At 41.9% G+C, this 17196-nt stretch overlaps 1 protein-coding gene across 2 annotated transcripts in view; it reads right to left on the minus strand.

The window, feature by feature from the left end:
- Nucleotides 1-17196, minus strand: part of LHFPL6 (LHFPL tetraspan subfamily member 6) — a 136975-nt gene that overhangs the window by 1742 nt on the left and 118037 nt on the right. For both annotated transcript variants that reach the window (XM_068182072.1, XM_068182071.1), the window contains exon 3: nt 11632-11730. In XM_068182072.1, coding sequence (XP_068038173.1) covers nt 11632-11730 — 99 coding nt within the window. The remainder of the gene's footprint in view (nt 1-11631; nt 11731-17196) is intronic.

A 17196-nucleotide genomic window follows, 5' to 3' on the forward strand; every position in this document is an offset into this window, starting at 1 on the left:
CTGCTACTCCTCAGGATTTCAACCCATCTCAAAATCAATTTTCACTTCGGCTGCATCATCTTTGTCTTTTCTGAGTGCCTGGGACTTTTTACCACTGAGGTTCTTTCTGTGTTGTTGAAATCTTGAGTGATACCACCCTGCTTTGAGCAATGAGTGCTCTCAATAAGACACAAGCAGCAATGCAACACTTCTTTCCCAGCCTTCCCAAAAGCAGCAGAAACCATTCTTCCCTTCAGAGAACAGAAGGTATCAACAGAGTTTCCATCTAGAAATAGGTGTCATGCTGGTATTCTGTCCCAGTGGCATCCCTGAGGGCCAGGCTTGAGGTTCAGGCAATTATCAACTCAGCTAATCCTGCCTCAGGCACAAGAAATACAAAATGTCTGTTCATTTTAACATGTCCAAGGCATTTGCATACCTCAAGGCAGACAGCATCGTCACTGCAGGATATTGTCTGGCAGGCTTTGTAAGGAGACATTAGCGGGAGGCAACACTTACACTCCTGGTCACTTTGAAGATCTCAGGCTGACACCACAGCAGGAAGCATAATACTTATTTCATTTCTTTTTCTTCATAACCTTCACAAATTTTTATTTTAAAAATGCCCAGTGAAACAAAGATCCTGATGTTACCAAGAGGACTTGAGGACTTGTGGCCTTGGATTTAGCTCACTAGCTCTCTCCTTAATGTGCGGGAGCAGACACAGAGATTTACGTGGTTTGTCATCTAGTTGTGCTCTGTAGATAACACCATTCTTGTCTTCCTTACAGAAGACCACACAGAGAGCCTGACTTCCTAAAGATAAGGCCATCAGAAACCCTGGAGAGCTGTCAAGTGCCTGGCAATGTCCCTGATGCTGACATTGCCCAATCACTCGCAGTCCATGGAGAGACCTGTCTCTGGGCCACCTATTGCTTTGCCTGTGTACACACCCTGTCTTTAGCTTCTGTTGGGAATTTCAAAACCAGACTTAAGGCTACACCAGATGTTTAAACTCACTGGATCTCTTTGAAAATTATCACATTTATACCAGGGTAGGGTGTGTTACAGCATTTCTTGTGATGAAATGGACTCCATCTGATAGGTCTTTTTAAATTGTGAAATATTCCAAAAACTACTAGAGAATTGTAGTTGCAACTTGAAAAAGTAAATTTTTTCTCATCATGATGTTTCCAGGTAGAGAAAATGTCAAAATACTACCTTAAAAAGAGCCTAAAGGTTCACCTGGTGGCACTGCCCAAACCTGTAACCTAAGCAGGACAAAATTAAGTAAATTTGACCTTTTTATATGGTGTGATTTCAACTTTTGTACCTCGGCAGTGGGAGAGAGTATTTGTGATACATACTAAGAAGAAAGAACTGTTAAATCAGTGTCAGAGATGTGTTCAACAGATACAACACACACATTCACTCTTGGCTGAAGAGCGTAGCATTTATTTCTGTAGACCATGCTCCATCCCCCAAGGAAAGGAACCAAAGGACCACTGCCCTACTTAATGTTCTGAGGCACAGCAGGCAGGCAGCCTCTTGATCTAACAAATGCAGTGTAGTTCACAAGTGTGAGTTGGGTCAAGATGAACAAATGAAAGAATGGGAGAGCAGAAGAATGGATGAAAGAGCCATGAGCTTGACCTTAGAGCAATAATAACACAGCAATAAACCTGGCCATTATTTCCAGCCCATGCCAAGAGCAATGGAAGGAAGGCCTTGGAAAGAACAGCTTGGTCTGTACTCGGATGATGCTGAGCAGAACAGAATTTCAAGCTGTTGTGCTGAAAAAGAGCCTGCAACAGGGCAGGTGCCTGAGGCTTTAGGACTTAGCTACACTTTTCATTGCAAGTATAGTTAAGGATAGATACAAGACCAGAGATAATCCATCTCAAAGGTACCCATTGCAATGAATGCCTACATTGCATAGCCACGTGTCAAAATGAAACAATGACAGGCATTTCATAACCCTGTAGTACACAAGGAGGAAAACATTTTGGAGTTATTGTTTCTGCTTTAGTATTCCCATTTTACCACATGTATGGCCTATTTTAGTCTACTGCATCCTAAAGAAAGATTGTTGGGTATCAATAACTGGGTAATTTAGTTGCAGTTTAAATTGTAAAATGATTTCTGCTTCACATTGTTATAAAACACTCCTTTTAAAATGAACAGAAAGCTTTATAAAAAGCAGAGTGGAGAAGCTATTACTGCACTGACACCAGCAGGACTAGTCATGTTTCAGTGGTAAGCAAATGTTGAAGAGATTTGCAGAACTGGGGCTTAAATTCAACCATCAAATAGAGCAGTTTGCAGTCATGGAGCCTGTCATATAAAAGATTAGAAATCCAGTACTGCAGTTTCTCTTTTTTTTTTTTTTTTTAATGTCAAAGTTCTGAAATGAGAAGCAACAGTACCTAAATACTTGATAGAATTAAAGCAGTTGTTGAAACCATGTCAATTATCACACACACAAAAAGGCAGAAAAGCTTTGTTGTTTCCCTGAAAGATGCATTGGAATACACACATTTATATACATAGGTAGAGGAGTCCCCATCCATTGAGGGTGTGGAGGTGCGAGCAAGAATGTGCACATGCTCTTGCTCCTAAGATGGGCTAGATTTGAGTTTGTGCCAAAGTAAATTCCCAGCAGCTGAAGTGCTCTTCTAGCAGATAGAGATGACAAGCATCACAGCAGCTTGCTGCTCTGCACAGAACTGGTGTCGCTTTTAACAAATCAGTCTTCACCTGACAGGTCAGTATTGAGGGAGAAGCTGTGGCTTCAGCACTTCAGCACTTTGTTAATTCTATATTTTTTAATATATATTTTTAAGAGAGCATAAATAATTGGAGCTCTTGGTTGTTCAGTGAAGCAGGACTGTCCAAGCTGGCTCAGATAAGTTTGTAACCAGCCATTAAGAACTTAATTTTCACTTTTGTTTTACTGGGATTGGCAGCAAGAGAGTGTCAGTATGAACACTGAAATAACAGAATCATGGAGCTTGCAGCTTTAAGCATAGATGGCCATTTTCCAAGCTAATAAAGGAATGAAAGACTGGAAACATTCCACTCTTTCTTAAGAGAATTGAGAAAAATCACGGTCCCTGAGGACAGAGGACAAAAAATTATGGAGAGCAAGGACACTGTCAAAAGGAGATTTACAGAAGAGTCCCATGAAACATAAGACAGTATTTACTAAACCAAAAGAAATCAGTAAATGTGGAAAGGTAGTTTTTCAGTGATGAATGGGCTTACTAAAAAGCACTTCCATGTCTTTTCCTGATTTCTAATGTGAACCTCAAGGCCAGGATATGCATGCCCTTGCTTCCCTCCTCCTCTTGAAATATATAGGCAAACAAAGATGAAGACAAATTAGCAAATGAGTAGAATTTGGCAACAGAAAATATGTAGATACTTGATCTACTATGGAGCTGTGCCAGGATCCAGTTGCCAAAACATAATTTTACCAGGATTTCTATTCATGATGTCTTATAAATAATTATCACATATAGTTATCAAGGTCTTGGAAATAACATATGGTTTCATCTAAAATAACCAATAATTGCCACTTATGAAAAAATATCCTGAATATGAAAGTGTCTTGGATGCAAACCTGTTAATTGCAAGACTTAGTATCTTAAATATTTGTACCTTTTTTGCTGTTAATTTTAAGGCTATCCTGGACTCACAGTCTGGAGTATTTGGCAATCTCTAATCAATTAACCTTAAGTACAGCCTATTTTCCAAGTTGAAGGAGAAAAGGTTTCAGAATTAGCCAGACTGTAGAGAACAAATTATATACCTTCAAAAATAAAACGTACAATTCCTACTTCCAAGAAGTTGTGCAGGAATTCTAATTAACAGATTCACATGAGAGTACAGTACTATAGAGAATGTGAATTCACATAATCAATCAGGCTGTTGGAAAAGTAGTCAGAAAAAAAAAAAGTGTGATGCTAAGGGATATACTGGGATTTGGAACTATGAAAGACATAAACGGATGTAAAAGATAATTAGCTAATTAATAAGAAGTTAAACCTATTTTGAAACAAAGCCAAGATAAATTAAACAGTAGAAGATCTTTTTCTTGATACAGTAACAATGAAAAACTGTCATGTGAAATCAGCTGCAAAAGCAGGAAAAGAAGTTGAAACTTGGAATGCGTCCAGAAAGAATTAAAGTAGTTACATGAAACAAAGAAAGAACACTATATAAGGTAAAACTGCAGCCCAGCAAACAGCCTGATACAAAATAATGAATTCAGTGGAACTGATTACTTTTTCTGTGGTAGATACAACCTTCTCAATGGATTTATCTTTTTAAAAATGTATGATCTTTTAATGCATGTATATTTTTTCAAGCTATTTTGGTTATTTAGAACTGGTCTGTAACTAAATGCAAAAAATTTCACAAAGTTCTGAAGGGTAAAAAAGTGAGGAAAAAATGCCAAATTGAAATTCTTTAGTCTTGCTGTATGCAGACATTCATATATATGATGAAATCCTCCTTTCTTTAGAGGATCATATAATTTTGTTTAATCAAACCTCAAATTTGCTGTAGGTGTGCATTTATCATGGAGCAACAAAGGAGAAACCGATACCCAGTGTCAATTACAATGCTCAAATTCCCAGGAGCAAATAGCTTATGTGCTGCTAATGGGGAGCTCTCTCAGCCTTCTGCAAGAAGTCAGCAGAAAGCTCACCTACTCCAGAAGTGAAATCAATTTCCCCTCTCTTTGAACATAAACAATGCCGAGATTCACACTGGACTAGTACCCCAGACTCCCTTCAGAGACAATGAAGAAGAAAAGTCATTTGTATTGTGTTCTATTTCCTCTTAAACATGTAAAGTACAGCAGATGAACCCTGCTCTGGTAGCTCCTATTTTTCTCTTTTTAACTGGGAAGGGATTCCAAACAATCAGTTCAGTTGCACTTTTTGAATAATAAAGAGTACCAGATAGTTGCTCCAGGTGGTCTGAGTCCCTTCCTGGATGCTGCTGCTTATGTCTAGTGATTGCAGAAGATTCTTGCATGACCATGTCTAATTCAGGCAACAAAAGTATGTGCCTTATCATAGAATGATAAAATGGACAGGGCTGGAAGGGACCTTAAAGATCATCTAGTTCCACTCCCTTTGTTGTGGGCAGGGACACCTTCTACTAGACCCGGCTGCCCAGATCTTCCAACCTGGCCTTGAACATTGCAAGGTATGGGGCATCCACAGCTTCTCTGGGCAACCTGTTCCTGTGGCTCACCGCCCTCACAATAAAGAATGTATTGCTACTATCTAAACCTACTCTTTCAGTTTGAAGCAATTCCCCTTTGACCTGTCACTACATGCTCCTGTAAATAGTCTCTCCTTATGTTAGACAGAATATATGTGGACCTTGATATAATCACCAAAAACTTAGAAAGATTTAAGAATGGAAGCTGTTTGGGTAGCACTAAAGAGGAAATGTTTCTTGATCGAATACTTCCTTTACTAGCACGTAGTTTACTCAGTCATTTATCTAAGAACTCAGCAGCTGCAGCTCAAGTATGCTTCTAAAGGTTGTGCTCAGCCCCAGTCAAAAAATGAATGTCTGAAATCTCCGTGCTGTTTGCAGAGGATCTGCAAACAAGAAAAATGCCTTTTTCATATAGATTGCTTATAGAAAAACACCTTTGAATGTTTTGCCTTTAATAAGATTCTAACAAACTGTCCTCCCTTCTAAATCCTTCTCTTGATTCTTTGGCACTCAATGTCAACACTCAGCCAGATGCTGAAATGATGCCACCTAAGACAAATTAAATAATTGACAAAGCCTTTTTTACATCCACACTGCTTTCTGCTTTCTTTTTATGCTGTTTTAAGTAACTTCACTGTTTGCTTGGAAAGTGCTTCAAAGATCTTTTACTCTAACATTTCCACAGCAAAAGTAATTATGAAGTCAACAGTTTTCTTTAAGATATTTCAAGCCCTCTAAAAGTGGCAGAGGGGAACCTTAATAATAATGATTTTTTGAAACAAATGAGAGAAGTTCCTGAGAGCTTTGGAGGCCAATCCAGCTGCTTGTTTAGTTCAGGATGGGAGTCAGGCTTTTAAGCTTTTCTCCAGACAGAGACTTTGGCCAGGTGTGCTCTTTCACAGCAGTCCACAGACAGATGGGCTGCCACAGATGGCAAGCAAAGGTGTGTGTTTGGAGCTATCTGTTTTGGTTGCTGTTGCAGCTGGACCCCCAGGTCAAGGATGTCTCTGACCATGAAGGAAGAGATAGAGCTACTGTATTTTGTCAAAGAAAGAAAAAATATCTGCCAAGTAGTTCAAAAAAAGTTCTGTTAAAAAATGGAGTTTATCTTAAATTTTGTGTCTTCACTTTTCCTGGCTAATAAGTACTTAGTATCACTTCATACATCTGGTGGTTGGGAAATGGCTGGTGGCTCGTGATGACATGAATCATCTATGTTTCAATAAGTGAATCTTACTCTAGATAAACATTTTGCTGTTTGGGCTCTTAGGTATTGGCCACGTAGTGCTGTTTCACGAGATGCCAGCTGGGGCTCAGTTTTATGAGTTAAATGGAGCATGCCCTGACCTCTCTGAGACCTTCTGTGGAACTTGGCTGCCTCTGCACCTATCATATCAGAAACCAGCATGTAAAACAGAGCTGTTCCCTCTTGCACATCCAGGGAAATCAATGGACAAAAATGAAGTCTCACATTGATTTTAGACTTTTAAAACCAATACAAATGTGTTCACACATGTACACTCACGTTGCCCCTTTAAAACAGGCATGCAAGTTCAGAAGATTTCTTTACACAGCTTAAATATGTAGAATGTGGAAGCTTTTGCAAATGTATAGTGCAGTCTTTGCTTTTGTGCATACTCTCACCTTAATGCAGAGTCCCTCACTTTAATGAACTTCCTGATAAAACACTCCTTTTCATCTGTTTTTCTTGTGTATTACATTTAGAAATGAAAATAAAATTGTATTAGTGCCTCTAGCTCAGCAAAATTGAATATATGCTATATGATACGCCATAATGACGGTTATTTTTGGGAAATTGCCTGCTAATTTCTTTTGCAGACCCAGGGATTTCATAGATCTGACTCACTTTTACACCCTTCAGTGACCAGCTCCATCCTGCTGTGCCATGTCACTGCTGCCCTGAATGAGCCCACAGGCAAGTCCAGGGTGTGAATAATGCAACATAACAGTAACAGTTTGCATGGCAACAAGAGATTAGGATGATTTTAATCCATCCTTAGTGAAAGGCAGCCCCTTTGAGCACTGCTCATTTCCTACTCGAGTCTCCACCTCAGGCACTATTAGCCCATTGCCAAATTATAGTACGAACTTTGACTCAGCCAATAAGCAAGCAACTATGCTGGTTTAAAACATAAACATCTCTTTTTTCTTGCCCTCATTTATTTGAATTGCCCTATTTCTAGGAGTTAACACCCTAAAACAGTGGTAGAAGATTTTTCCTGTTCACAGTCTAGTGTTTCAGTGAGAACTCTGCTCCATGTGTGACCTGTGATCCAGATGGGATGCTGCAATAGGGAGCGGGGCTCCAAGGCCATCACAGAGGTCATGCTGACTGCTGGGAAGCTGGGAGCTACAAGCGGAGCAACACAGCACAGACCTATCATGGCCTTAACCTCTCAACAAGATCGGCAAGAGGTCATTTGTCAAAGGCCTAATCTATCAGTGGGCTTCTTTTCATGATGGCAAAACCATAGTTCTACAGAAGAGTGGGGAGCATGCCCCTACAAGTACACCAGCCTCTTTATGGAGGTCTTTATGGTGTCTATTTATGGAGGTTTTTCCCCATCCCCCTGTCCAAAACAGCTCAACTATTGAATGTAATTTAATCAACAAATGGAGTGGTCCTTGGCAGGGTATCTTCATTTGAAGAATAACTCCTCTTTGTCAGAGATGGATCTATACAACCACTTTTATTTGATTGAAAAAAATTAGCCCAATTAAATACATAAATGTTTAAGTGAATCCTTTGGACATAGCTCACTTAATAAAAACCAAATAAATATCCATTTTTAAAGAGAACAGAAAACTGCTGGGTATTTCACATCGTCAGCTCAGGTTTTCTAGAAAACGGTACTCAAATCCACTTAAATTAAAGGCATAGTTATTTTTCCTGCAGCCTTTTTAAATACTACTTTGGAATCTTCACAGAAATATGTGTGTTTGGCAGGGGTGGAGGGAGGGGTCCCCTCTTCACAATATGGGCCATCTCAGCACTATTTGGATTGACTATTAGTCTAATGCCTTTTCAGAGCACCTGAAGACATGGCATATCTTATCCAGCACACCCACTAAAGATTAGTCTTTTTTTTCCTGGGTTCTTAGCATTGCTATTTATTTATTCTCTCTAGTTAAGAGCATGTTATGGGGGCAGGGGTTTGTTATGTTTTCGTTAAGCAAAAATTTTCATTTAATTATTAATTCTAGTATATTTCTGGGTGACATTACATATCACAGTGCACAATTCAGCTGCTTTTCAAGAAAGTTCTTGTAGTCCCTCTTCTGTACTTGCTTCTCGTTCTTCTTCATCCTCCTCTAATATAGCTTGCAGCTCCTGGCTTTTATTTTCTACCTTCAGCCTCAACCCTTTTTCTCCCTTACTTTTTCTAGGTCCAGAACAAGCATCAGTGCTGAACCCCCACCTTTGCTGGCTCTGTGGTCAAACCTGTTGAGCTTTGACCCTCTCCAAAGTGCACACACATGTTCCCTGTAGCCCAGGCTGCAGCACTTGCTCTGCCATCCTGGAAGAGGAGGCTGAATGCTGTCTGCTCATCAGCATTCCTGTAAACACATCTCCTTTGAGAGCAACCACGAGCTGAATCATCCTCTCTGTGTCATCCTCACTGGCACCCACAGCAGCAGGGGGTGCAGGACTCCCACTGTCACCTTTCTCCCATTAGCAAACCTGTGCAGGGCTCACAGCAGCTCAGATTTTCTGAGCGGATTTTGAATGGAGCGTGGTTCTTCAGACAACCCATTTCACAGGCTCAGGAACAGAAAGCATATCATTGCAGCTTAATCAAATTAAATATTCAAATGAAAGCAATAATTACTTATATTTGTCTTGACACTTAGTAACATTAAATCTTTGAAACATCATTTTTGGCCTGTAGGCTATAATGAGTATGCCAGTCTGTAATAATTCAGAAGAGACCTAGAGGGTTGGGGTTATCACCAAATAAGAGGTATTTATGAAAGCCTAGCAGCATGGTTATTAAATGGCCCTCGGACAGTACCTCTTCTTTACAGATGGTTTAGATAACACACCATCAAACAGACACTGACATTAAGTAAAAAAAAAAACCATAGTTGAGCATTTAAGTTCACTGCCAATGTATGTGGAAAGGAGATGTTTAGTGGCAGGGCTGCCTAGCAGAAATCACTGCAGCAAATTTAAACTTTCATTATGATCTGTTAATTAATGTGTTGACATACAATTGCAGCAGATCAGTGAGACCAGCACTGCTGTCAAGTCTAGGCATGTGTCACACACATGGACTGTGTGCTCCAGCTCCAGAAAACACAGTCAGAGCCTTCACAGTAAATGCAAGACCTTTCATGGTACTTATGAGTACCTGGAAGGAAAGATGCCAGATTACATTTTTCACACTGGTTTCTTCACTGACTTTTAAGGCAGAGTGACTCAATTTATGCAAATATCTGACTCATGAGTCAAGATTGAGACAGTGAAGGCGGTCTTGGAGACTCTGCTTTGACTGTGGACTTGACAGTGTTTAAGGCTAAGTTTGTAACTGCCCAAGTGCTTTGAAGAGCTCACACTGACACAACACTCACCTTCTGTGACTCTGCAGAGAAATAACCTGGAAGGTAATATTCTGCACCTGGGAACAAACACGGGACACAAGCTGGAGCCCCAGAAGAACAGCTGCTCACATGCTTGGCATGGGAGAACAGAAACCAGCGTGCACCAGTGAGGTGCTAGCTGGCCTTTCAAAGGGTGCTCTGTTTAATGGGTTGGCCAGGAATTACTTCAGGCTTCCACACAGGATTGGCCATGGGCAGCGATGAACCTGAATCGTCCCTGTGATGGTTATCACAGAGTTTTGCCTAGTCTTTCTACTACATCCATTGATACATCTTTCCATGGAGCTGGGAATCTAAGTTCTGGAACATTTTTTTTTCTGCTAGTTAACTGCACATTTCTGTTCTTATTGCTCTATCTCCTCTGTGTTTAAATCTTTCTATTATGAGGTGAATAAAAAATATGCAGGAACTTTTTATACTTTGCTGAAGAGCAAGTTCAATATCAACAGCACAGAAGGATATTAGAGTTCAGAATAACAAGGTAAAGCTTCTAGAGTACCTTACACATCCCCTGAGCAACACCATAGGTAATTGCTGATAAGACATCAGTGGCACTGTAGCGATGGGTGCTAATACTGGTTATGAGAATTCCTGGTCCCCTGCCAGATCAAATATACTAAAAACACCACAGGAATTCTGTATGGGGAGCGGCCTGGAGCATCTCCCCCAAAGCAGTAGTTTTAAATCTTTCAACCTCAATTCTTTTGCACATCTTGAAAAGAAATACCTCTGAGATGGAAACAAATCTCTCTACTCCAGAAACATCAGTGTAAAATCAAGAGACGATGCAGCAGGTTTGTCTTTAACCCCAGGAGATCATTTTTGTCTACTATTCCTTGCACTGGGATTCCTTGCACAGGCCCTGCACAAGTCCTGCAGGCACACCTATAGAAAGAATTTTTATGCTTAACTAAGGTTTAGCTTGCAAGAGCTGGAAATGGGGAGCTCTGTATGCTTAGGAGCAGAAGCTCTCAAATCTGTGGCAGGTCAAGGTGCTCAGTCCCTCCTACTCCTTCAGGAGGATTGCAGATCCCCCTCTTCCTCAAGCAGCACAGGATCAGGGGGTACTTATAGACAAGGGTATCAGCAATTGCATTGATGCTTCCAGCTAAACAAGGACTCAGACATGCATTCAGGCATCAGATCCTGATCATCCACATTGCTTAATCCTCAGGTCGCTGCTGTTCCCTTGTTTTCTAGAGCCCCTGAAGAGAAAGCACAGGTGTGAGCCCAGTGTTGCTGCATCCTTGGTTCTCATTCCAGGCACAGTGCAGTCAGCAGCAGTAAGACAAGTAGCTTGTTTGGGAGAAGGCAAACAGAGGTTGCAAGTGTTATTTGCCAGCTTCTCAAGTATGTGAGTAACATACAAATACACTCTAGGCTTGTGTTAGAAGGCCATAAACCTCCCAGAATTCAATGACAGCCAATTGCACTCATGGAGAATTACCTTGACCTGTGCTGTGACAGGATGCCTCTGTCTACCCTGTCAAGACCTCCAGGAGTGTTAGCTCCCATATTGCAAGACCATTAAATCTGATTTATTTCTTAAAATACGCATACATACATATATATATATGCATACATTTTCTTTTATAATGTTCTTCTGGAAAATATTTCCAGAGATCCATCTGAAATCCCCTGCTTTGGCACCATTCCAGAATTATTCAATATGATTAGCCTATCACACACTGGTAGGTTGCTTCCCCAAGCCTGTGCTAATATCCTAGTTTGCTTTTATGGCCAACACATAGAAGAGTCTAATGTGGCTGAGATGCTCTGGTGATGACTCACCCAATTCAAACTGGTTGGAAAGGTTACCACAGGTTTGTCTGACTTCTTCACTGTCCCAGCCAAGAGGATAGAGGGCACAACCAGAGCCAATCAACAAACCTATGGAGAGAAAAGGAAATAAAAGTTTATATAAGCAATTGCCATTAGCTTAAACACAGGTTGCCACTTGGGAATCAATGTGTCAAACTGCAGTTTGGGAATCCTAGAGAAAAAGAAGTCTCTCCTTCTCCTAAAAACAGATGAAAACCATTTGGACCGCTGCCTTCTGCTGCAGTGTTTTAGAGGTGGTCTGTGGGCTGGAGCCAGTCTGAGTGGTTCAGTATCAGAAGACGTGGTCAGCTTCTGAAGCTATTATCGGAGAACTTTTAGACTCCTCTTCTACTCTCCAGAATGGCTTAATATGCAGTTTGGAATACACAACATGTGGTTAAATAGAAGTGTGTTAATGCCAGCATTTACAAGCTGATTGCTTCTGATTAATTAAAACAACAATCAATCAGGGTCCATCCAGGTTCCACCAGGAAAACTGACAGTTGTGCTAATCTGTTGCCATTTTGCTTTGTTTTTCACTCTCTCAAAAGCAAGGTAATAACGGTTTCATACCACTTGATCAATGCATACCACAGGTACACACTCCACAAACTTTTCCTGATTCATTCAGCAGAAGCAACAGAGATCTTGAGTCACGTTGTCATACTTGGTTTAACATTCACAAGGTGTTTTGCTTTCTCCAGACCTCATGCTGCCCCAAACAGACATGTTTTGGCAAATCCTGTTCCTTCACAAGACATCACAGGGAATCAGCAATGCACCCATGCACCATGACTGTTTTGCAGAAGTGGCATTTTTATCATACTGCATTCTCAGCTGTCACTGCAGCAGCTGCCAAAAGGCCGATGTAGCTGGCAAAGCATTTTACACAGACAGCCTAGAGAGAACATTTCAATGTATGTTACAACACTTACTTAAATGTTGCCTCCTTTGCATCAGATCTTATTTATGGGATTGGAAACAAATCACTGTGTAGATAATGGGCTAGGATCACCTGACACTTCACAGGCTGTAAAGCCAAGCAAGCCCTCCCAAGATTTGCAGGGGTGCTTTTTACCTGCTAGGCAGAGTACAAGGTTTCAGCTGTCACTTGCTGCCTTTGGGCATACCTCTTGACCTCACATAATCTTGCTCCTCTTCTCTTGATGATAAGGAGCAGCGTTCCATGGCAAAGCACTTCTGCTGCCGTGCTCCCAGGGCAAAAAAGCCCTGGGTGCTGTGACAGAGTCACTGTGGACATCACACCAGTCTAACAGGAGTCCTGAGAGGGATGATGTGGAACTTGCCATACCTTTCTACTGTCTCCATTCTCAAGATACCTAAGCTTCTCATATTGCTGTAAGATATTTCCTGAAAGATACAGAAATCATTTTATTATGTTCTTGATTTGCTCAAAGACACGCCTGAACAAGGCACTGAAGTACAGAAGTGTTATCTCATCTGTCTTCAAAAGATGTTTAATGCTCTTAACATCTTGGCTGTTAGCAAAGTAGCTCAGCACTTCTCTGCTACTCCTCCAAGCACACCTGACCCTGTTTAAGCCCAATATTAGCTTCCTGGATTTTCCTCCACTAAGTTCAAATTTCTTCTTGCTGCTCAAGCCTACTTCTTCCTTCCCTTGTTGATCAGTCATTGCCTGGTCCTGTCTCTACATCTACATCACATAATGAAAAAAATCCCTGAGGCAGCCCTCTCTCAAATGGAGCATTTACCCAACAGCTGTGACAGGAGAAAAGCAATTAAGGTCATGTGAATGCCAGGTATTTTCAGAACTTTGCCTGATCTGGGTATGGTTGCTTCTAATGTCCTCACTAATATCTTTCAAAATATAATTTCATTTTTCCCCCTAGGGCCATAGAGCTAGGGGCAGCTGGTAGAATCCATGTAAATGAGAATCACTTCTAGTTAAATTCTCAGAAAATATGTTTCTCAGACAAGAGAATTTAGGCCAAAACTGGGTCTACTTTTGTTAAAGGCAGCCTAAGATTCTCAAAAAAAGCCCCTGCTGATTCTCTTTTGAACTGTTAAAGCAAGAAAGGTGTTGTGAAGTGCAGACAGCATGGGTGGTGTGCTAGGAAGGGGCAGGACCTCACAGGGCAAGGAGAAACATCACCACTGATTACGAGAATGGCCGGGGAAGGGAGGAAGAGCACCTAGATTCCAGAGTCGCTTCACAGACCAATGGACTGTGGCAGCCCCAGCCAGTCCTGCCATGGTTCTGACCCCTTCCCACACTGCTCGTGGTGCCCAGTGCCAGCCCAGGCAGCCACAGCTCAGGAGCTGCTCTGCCCAAAGTGAACTGCCCTGGCTGGGCTGTTTGCAATCAACTTGTGCACTTGAACAGACTGTCTGGGAGACTTCTCAAACAAGGGCTCTGTTGCAAGGGCAGGGAGATGCATGCAGGGGGTAGGAAGGACGGCAGGCTTCCACCCGCTGGCCTTGGACCAGATTAAACTGCTGCCAGCCCTTCCTCACAAACAGGTCCTGGGAAAGCCTTCTGCCCAGTTCTTCCAGAAGGGCACAACAGCAGCACTGCAGGCAAGTGAAAGGACTATTAGCATAACAATGCTGCTCCTCAAAACCCAGAACAAGCTCTTACTCAGCCCTTGCCAATTACTCTCCTCAGGTGGCAAGAGTGTCTAGTGCCTATTGCATTCACAGACTGTTTGTTTTCAACACTCTTTAGGTTTTGTTGCAGCATCAGGTTGTTGTTTGGGTTTTTTCCCACGAGTATTGCTCACAGCACTTTCCACTGCCACGCTCCAAACACAGCTCATCCTTTTCCAAACATAAGTACCTGTTTGCTCTTTCTGCCTCTGATGTTACAGTAGATCAGTGATCACAAAACCTTGACAATTTATCTCCTCCTCTATTCAGGCCCCTCTTTTTGCATTTCTGTACATCATGTCTCTAAGTTCAAAGCCCAGTTTCAGTGAAAATAAATTCTGGGTACCAGTCAAAAATTCCTTAGCAATGCAATATACTGTAATGTTGAATTGCTCCAAAGGAGCTCACACATGGATGCTGGCCCTTAAAGCCATTCCAACACTGTCTAACAACCAGCCCACAGCATCCACTGCTGAGCCTCACCATTAGCTGTGCCTCCTATTAAGAGATAAACCAAATAAGGGAAAACTATGTCAGAAAGCCTCCCTATCCCAGTGACAGCTGGCTCTCCAGCTGGGTAGGGGCTTTATCAGCACTGAGTTTCACTTGTAGAGTACCAGTCACTGAGCAGTGCAGCTTCTTTTCCTCTTGCAGCCAGTGCTGACTGGGATGGTGAGCTCAAATGGGAAACTGCTGCCTATTGCTGTTGCTGCCACATGACCCCAAAGCATGAGTGGCAGCATGCTTATGTGCAAAGGACAAGGTATAAAGCCATGGGCAAGCTCACACACTTCTTTGAGTGAACACAACACCTTTCAGAGACCAACAGGGTGCCAGGAGTGCCCATCTGGAAAAAAACATTTATATAAATATTTGTTTTGTCACAGGTACCCACTGGCCACAAGACTTAAAGCTGTTGGTCTGACATGTCCTTTGATATCATTGGTTTTCAGCTGGTTTTGACTGACCTTCAGACAGTTCCCTTTTGTGGTACATATGCACCTGCTGTGCACTTGTGTCCTCCAGTATTTCTTGCAGGCAAGGTTCAGGCCAGGCTCAGGGATTTGCTTTCACCATAAGATTTACACAAAGATTTAGAGCCTGCTAGTCAGCAAGAAAAAGCTTCACAAGCTTTCCTTTATGCCCTGAGGTATATTTATATGTATGAGCATGTGTGTGTCATGTCTCATTGCTTTCAGCAGGATTCTACATGACTTCAATAGGGCTGATGCTGCCTTGGTCTGCATGGGCACTGCAGCTGAGAACTGGCATTTGGGCTCCCTTATTTTATGCACTGGAAGTGTGGAGTGTGCCTCAAAGCCCGTGGTGTTAATAGGATTTGGACAAAAGCCCCTCAGTCCCTCCCTTCCCTTCTAATCAACCCATCCCTGTTTGCAAGCAATTGTGTGGATCAGATCCTGCAAAATCAAAAAGGCTGCATACCATTACCACTAATAATTCATACATGCCCACAGCCAATTTATTTAATCACAGGATGTAGATCCTGCTGAACAGCTGCAACCTTCAGTGAAATATCCAAGTTGAATCCAAGGGCTGCAAACACAGTGGAAATCATTAAGCTAATTTTGCAGCTTCAGTAAAGAGCAGTTATTAGCTTGGCTCAGAAGTCACATTCTGGCCTGCTTTACAGTTATTGCATTTAGCCAGCTATGCTACCCAGGATTCCACACCCATCTTTACAGCTGCTTAAAATGCTTAGGATGACTATAACATTTTTTAAAAAGGAAGAAAACCAAAACCAACAATCTGCTGTAATTACCATCCTCTGTCATCTTCCATTATCCACTACAGTCATGAAAAGAAATTGAAAGGGGGAGGAAATGTGCAAATCTGTGAATGGCTCCTTCACAAAAGGGGCTGCAGCCTCGAGGTGTGAGGGACCCAGTCAGTGGGATGGGGTGAGTCAGCAAGTGGAGGTGCTGGTGGCACATGGCAGCTGTTTTAGATGACGTACCATGTACCAGTGGAGGTGCTGGCACTGTCACAGACCAGCTTTTCTGAAGAAGTTCCATATTTGGGAATGAAACAGGCTCCTTGCCTTGCTCTGTGAAACACTGCTATTGTGAATGCTGCATCTGGCTCAATGTGCTAGCAAGGCATGGGGAGAGACATGCAGGGCTGATTGAGCACAACCAGCCTTGACAATCCAAAGCTGGAATTAAGAGCTTGGCTTCAGTACTTAAGAGGGTCCCAGACAGCCCCATGGCTCTTTGTATGGTCCATGCAGAATGACAGATCCCTTCAAAAAGTGATCTAAAACCAGCCTATGTGGCTAAGTGAGGAGCTGCCCAGACCTACAGATTGTACAACTGCAAACCAGGGGGTCAGACAGTGGATGCCTTAATATTAAAACATCCAGAGTAATCCTTGTCCCTCCCAGATCGCTTTCCCTGTCACTCTTGCTGTGAGTATAATGCATGATTGTATTTTAGTAACACTTAGCACTTGAAAGATGATCTTGTCTGTCTGGAGTGGTGTTTGTGATTGAAAATAATTACATATAACAGGTTCTGCATATGGTGGATGCGGCAGGCAAGGGACAGTAATTACATTAGTGGCTTGGCACAGATCTAGGTCTCATCTTTGAAGTGACAAAGAAATGATTTGTGGCATGCAGCAAACAGCTTACTCCAAGAGGTAAAATATTAACCACTATTAATATCTCCAAGAATAGCCTGGATATGAACAAGTCTTGAACAATAAATACAAAAGGATTAACAAACCAAGAGACGTTAACCAGATTTTGCTGTGGGCAAAATGACTGCACTCATAAACACCAAGACCTATCAGCAAAAGCCAGTGCACAACAAAGGAAACTTGCAAATGCCTGTGGTGGGCTGTCCTCAGATTGCTGCTGAGGCTTCAATGGGAGCCTCCACTCAAGGA

Source organism: Anomalospiza imberbis, chromosome 2 (assembly GCF_031753505.1).
Source record: "Anomalospiza imberbis isolate Cuckoo-Finch-1a 21T00152 chromosome 2, ASM3175350v1, whole genome shotgun sequence".
NCBI lineage: Eukaryota > Metazoa > Chordata > Aves > Passeriformes > Viduidae > Anomalospiza > Anomalospiza imberbis.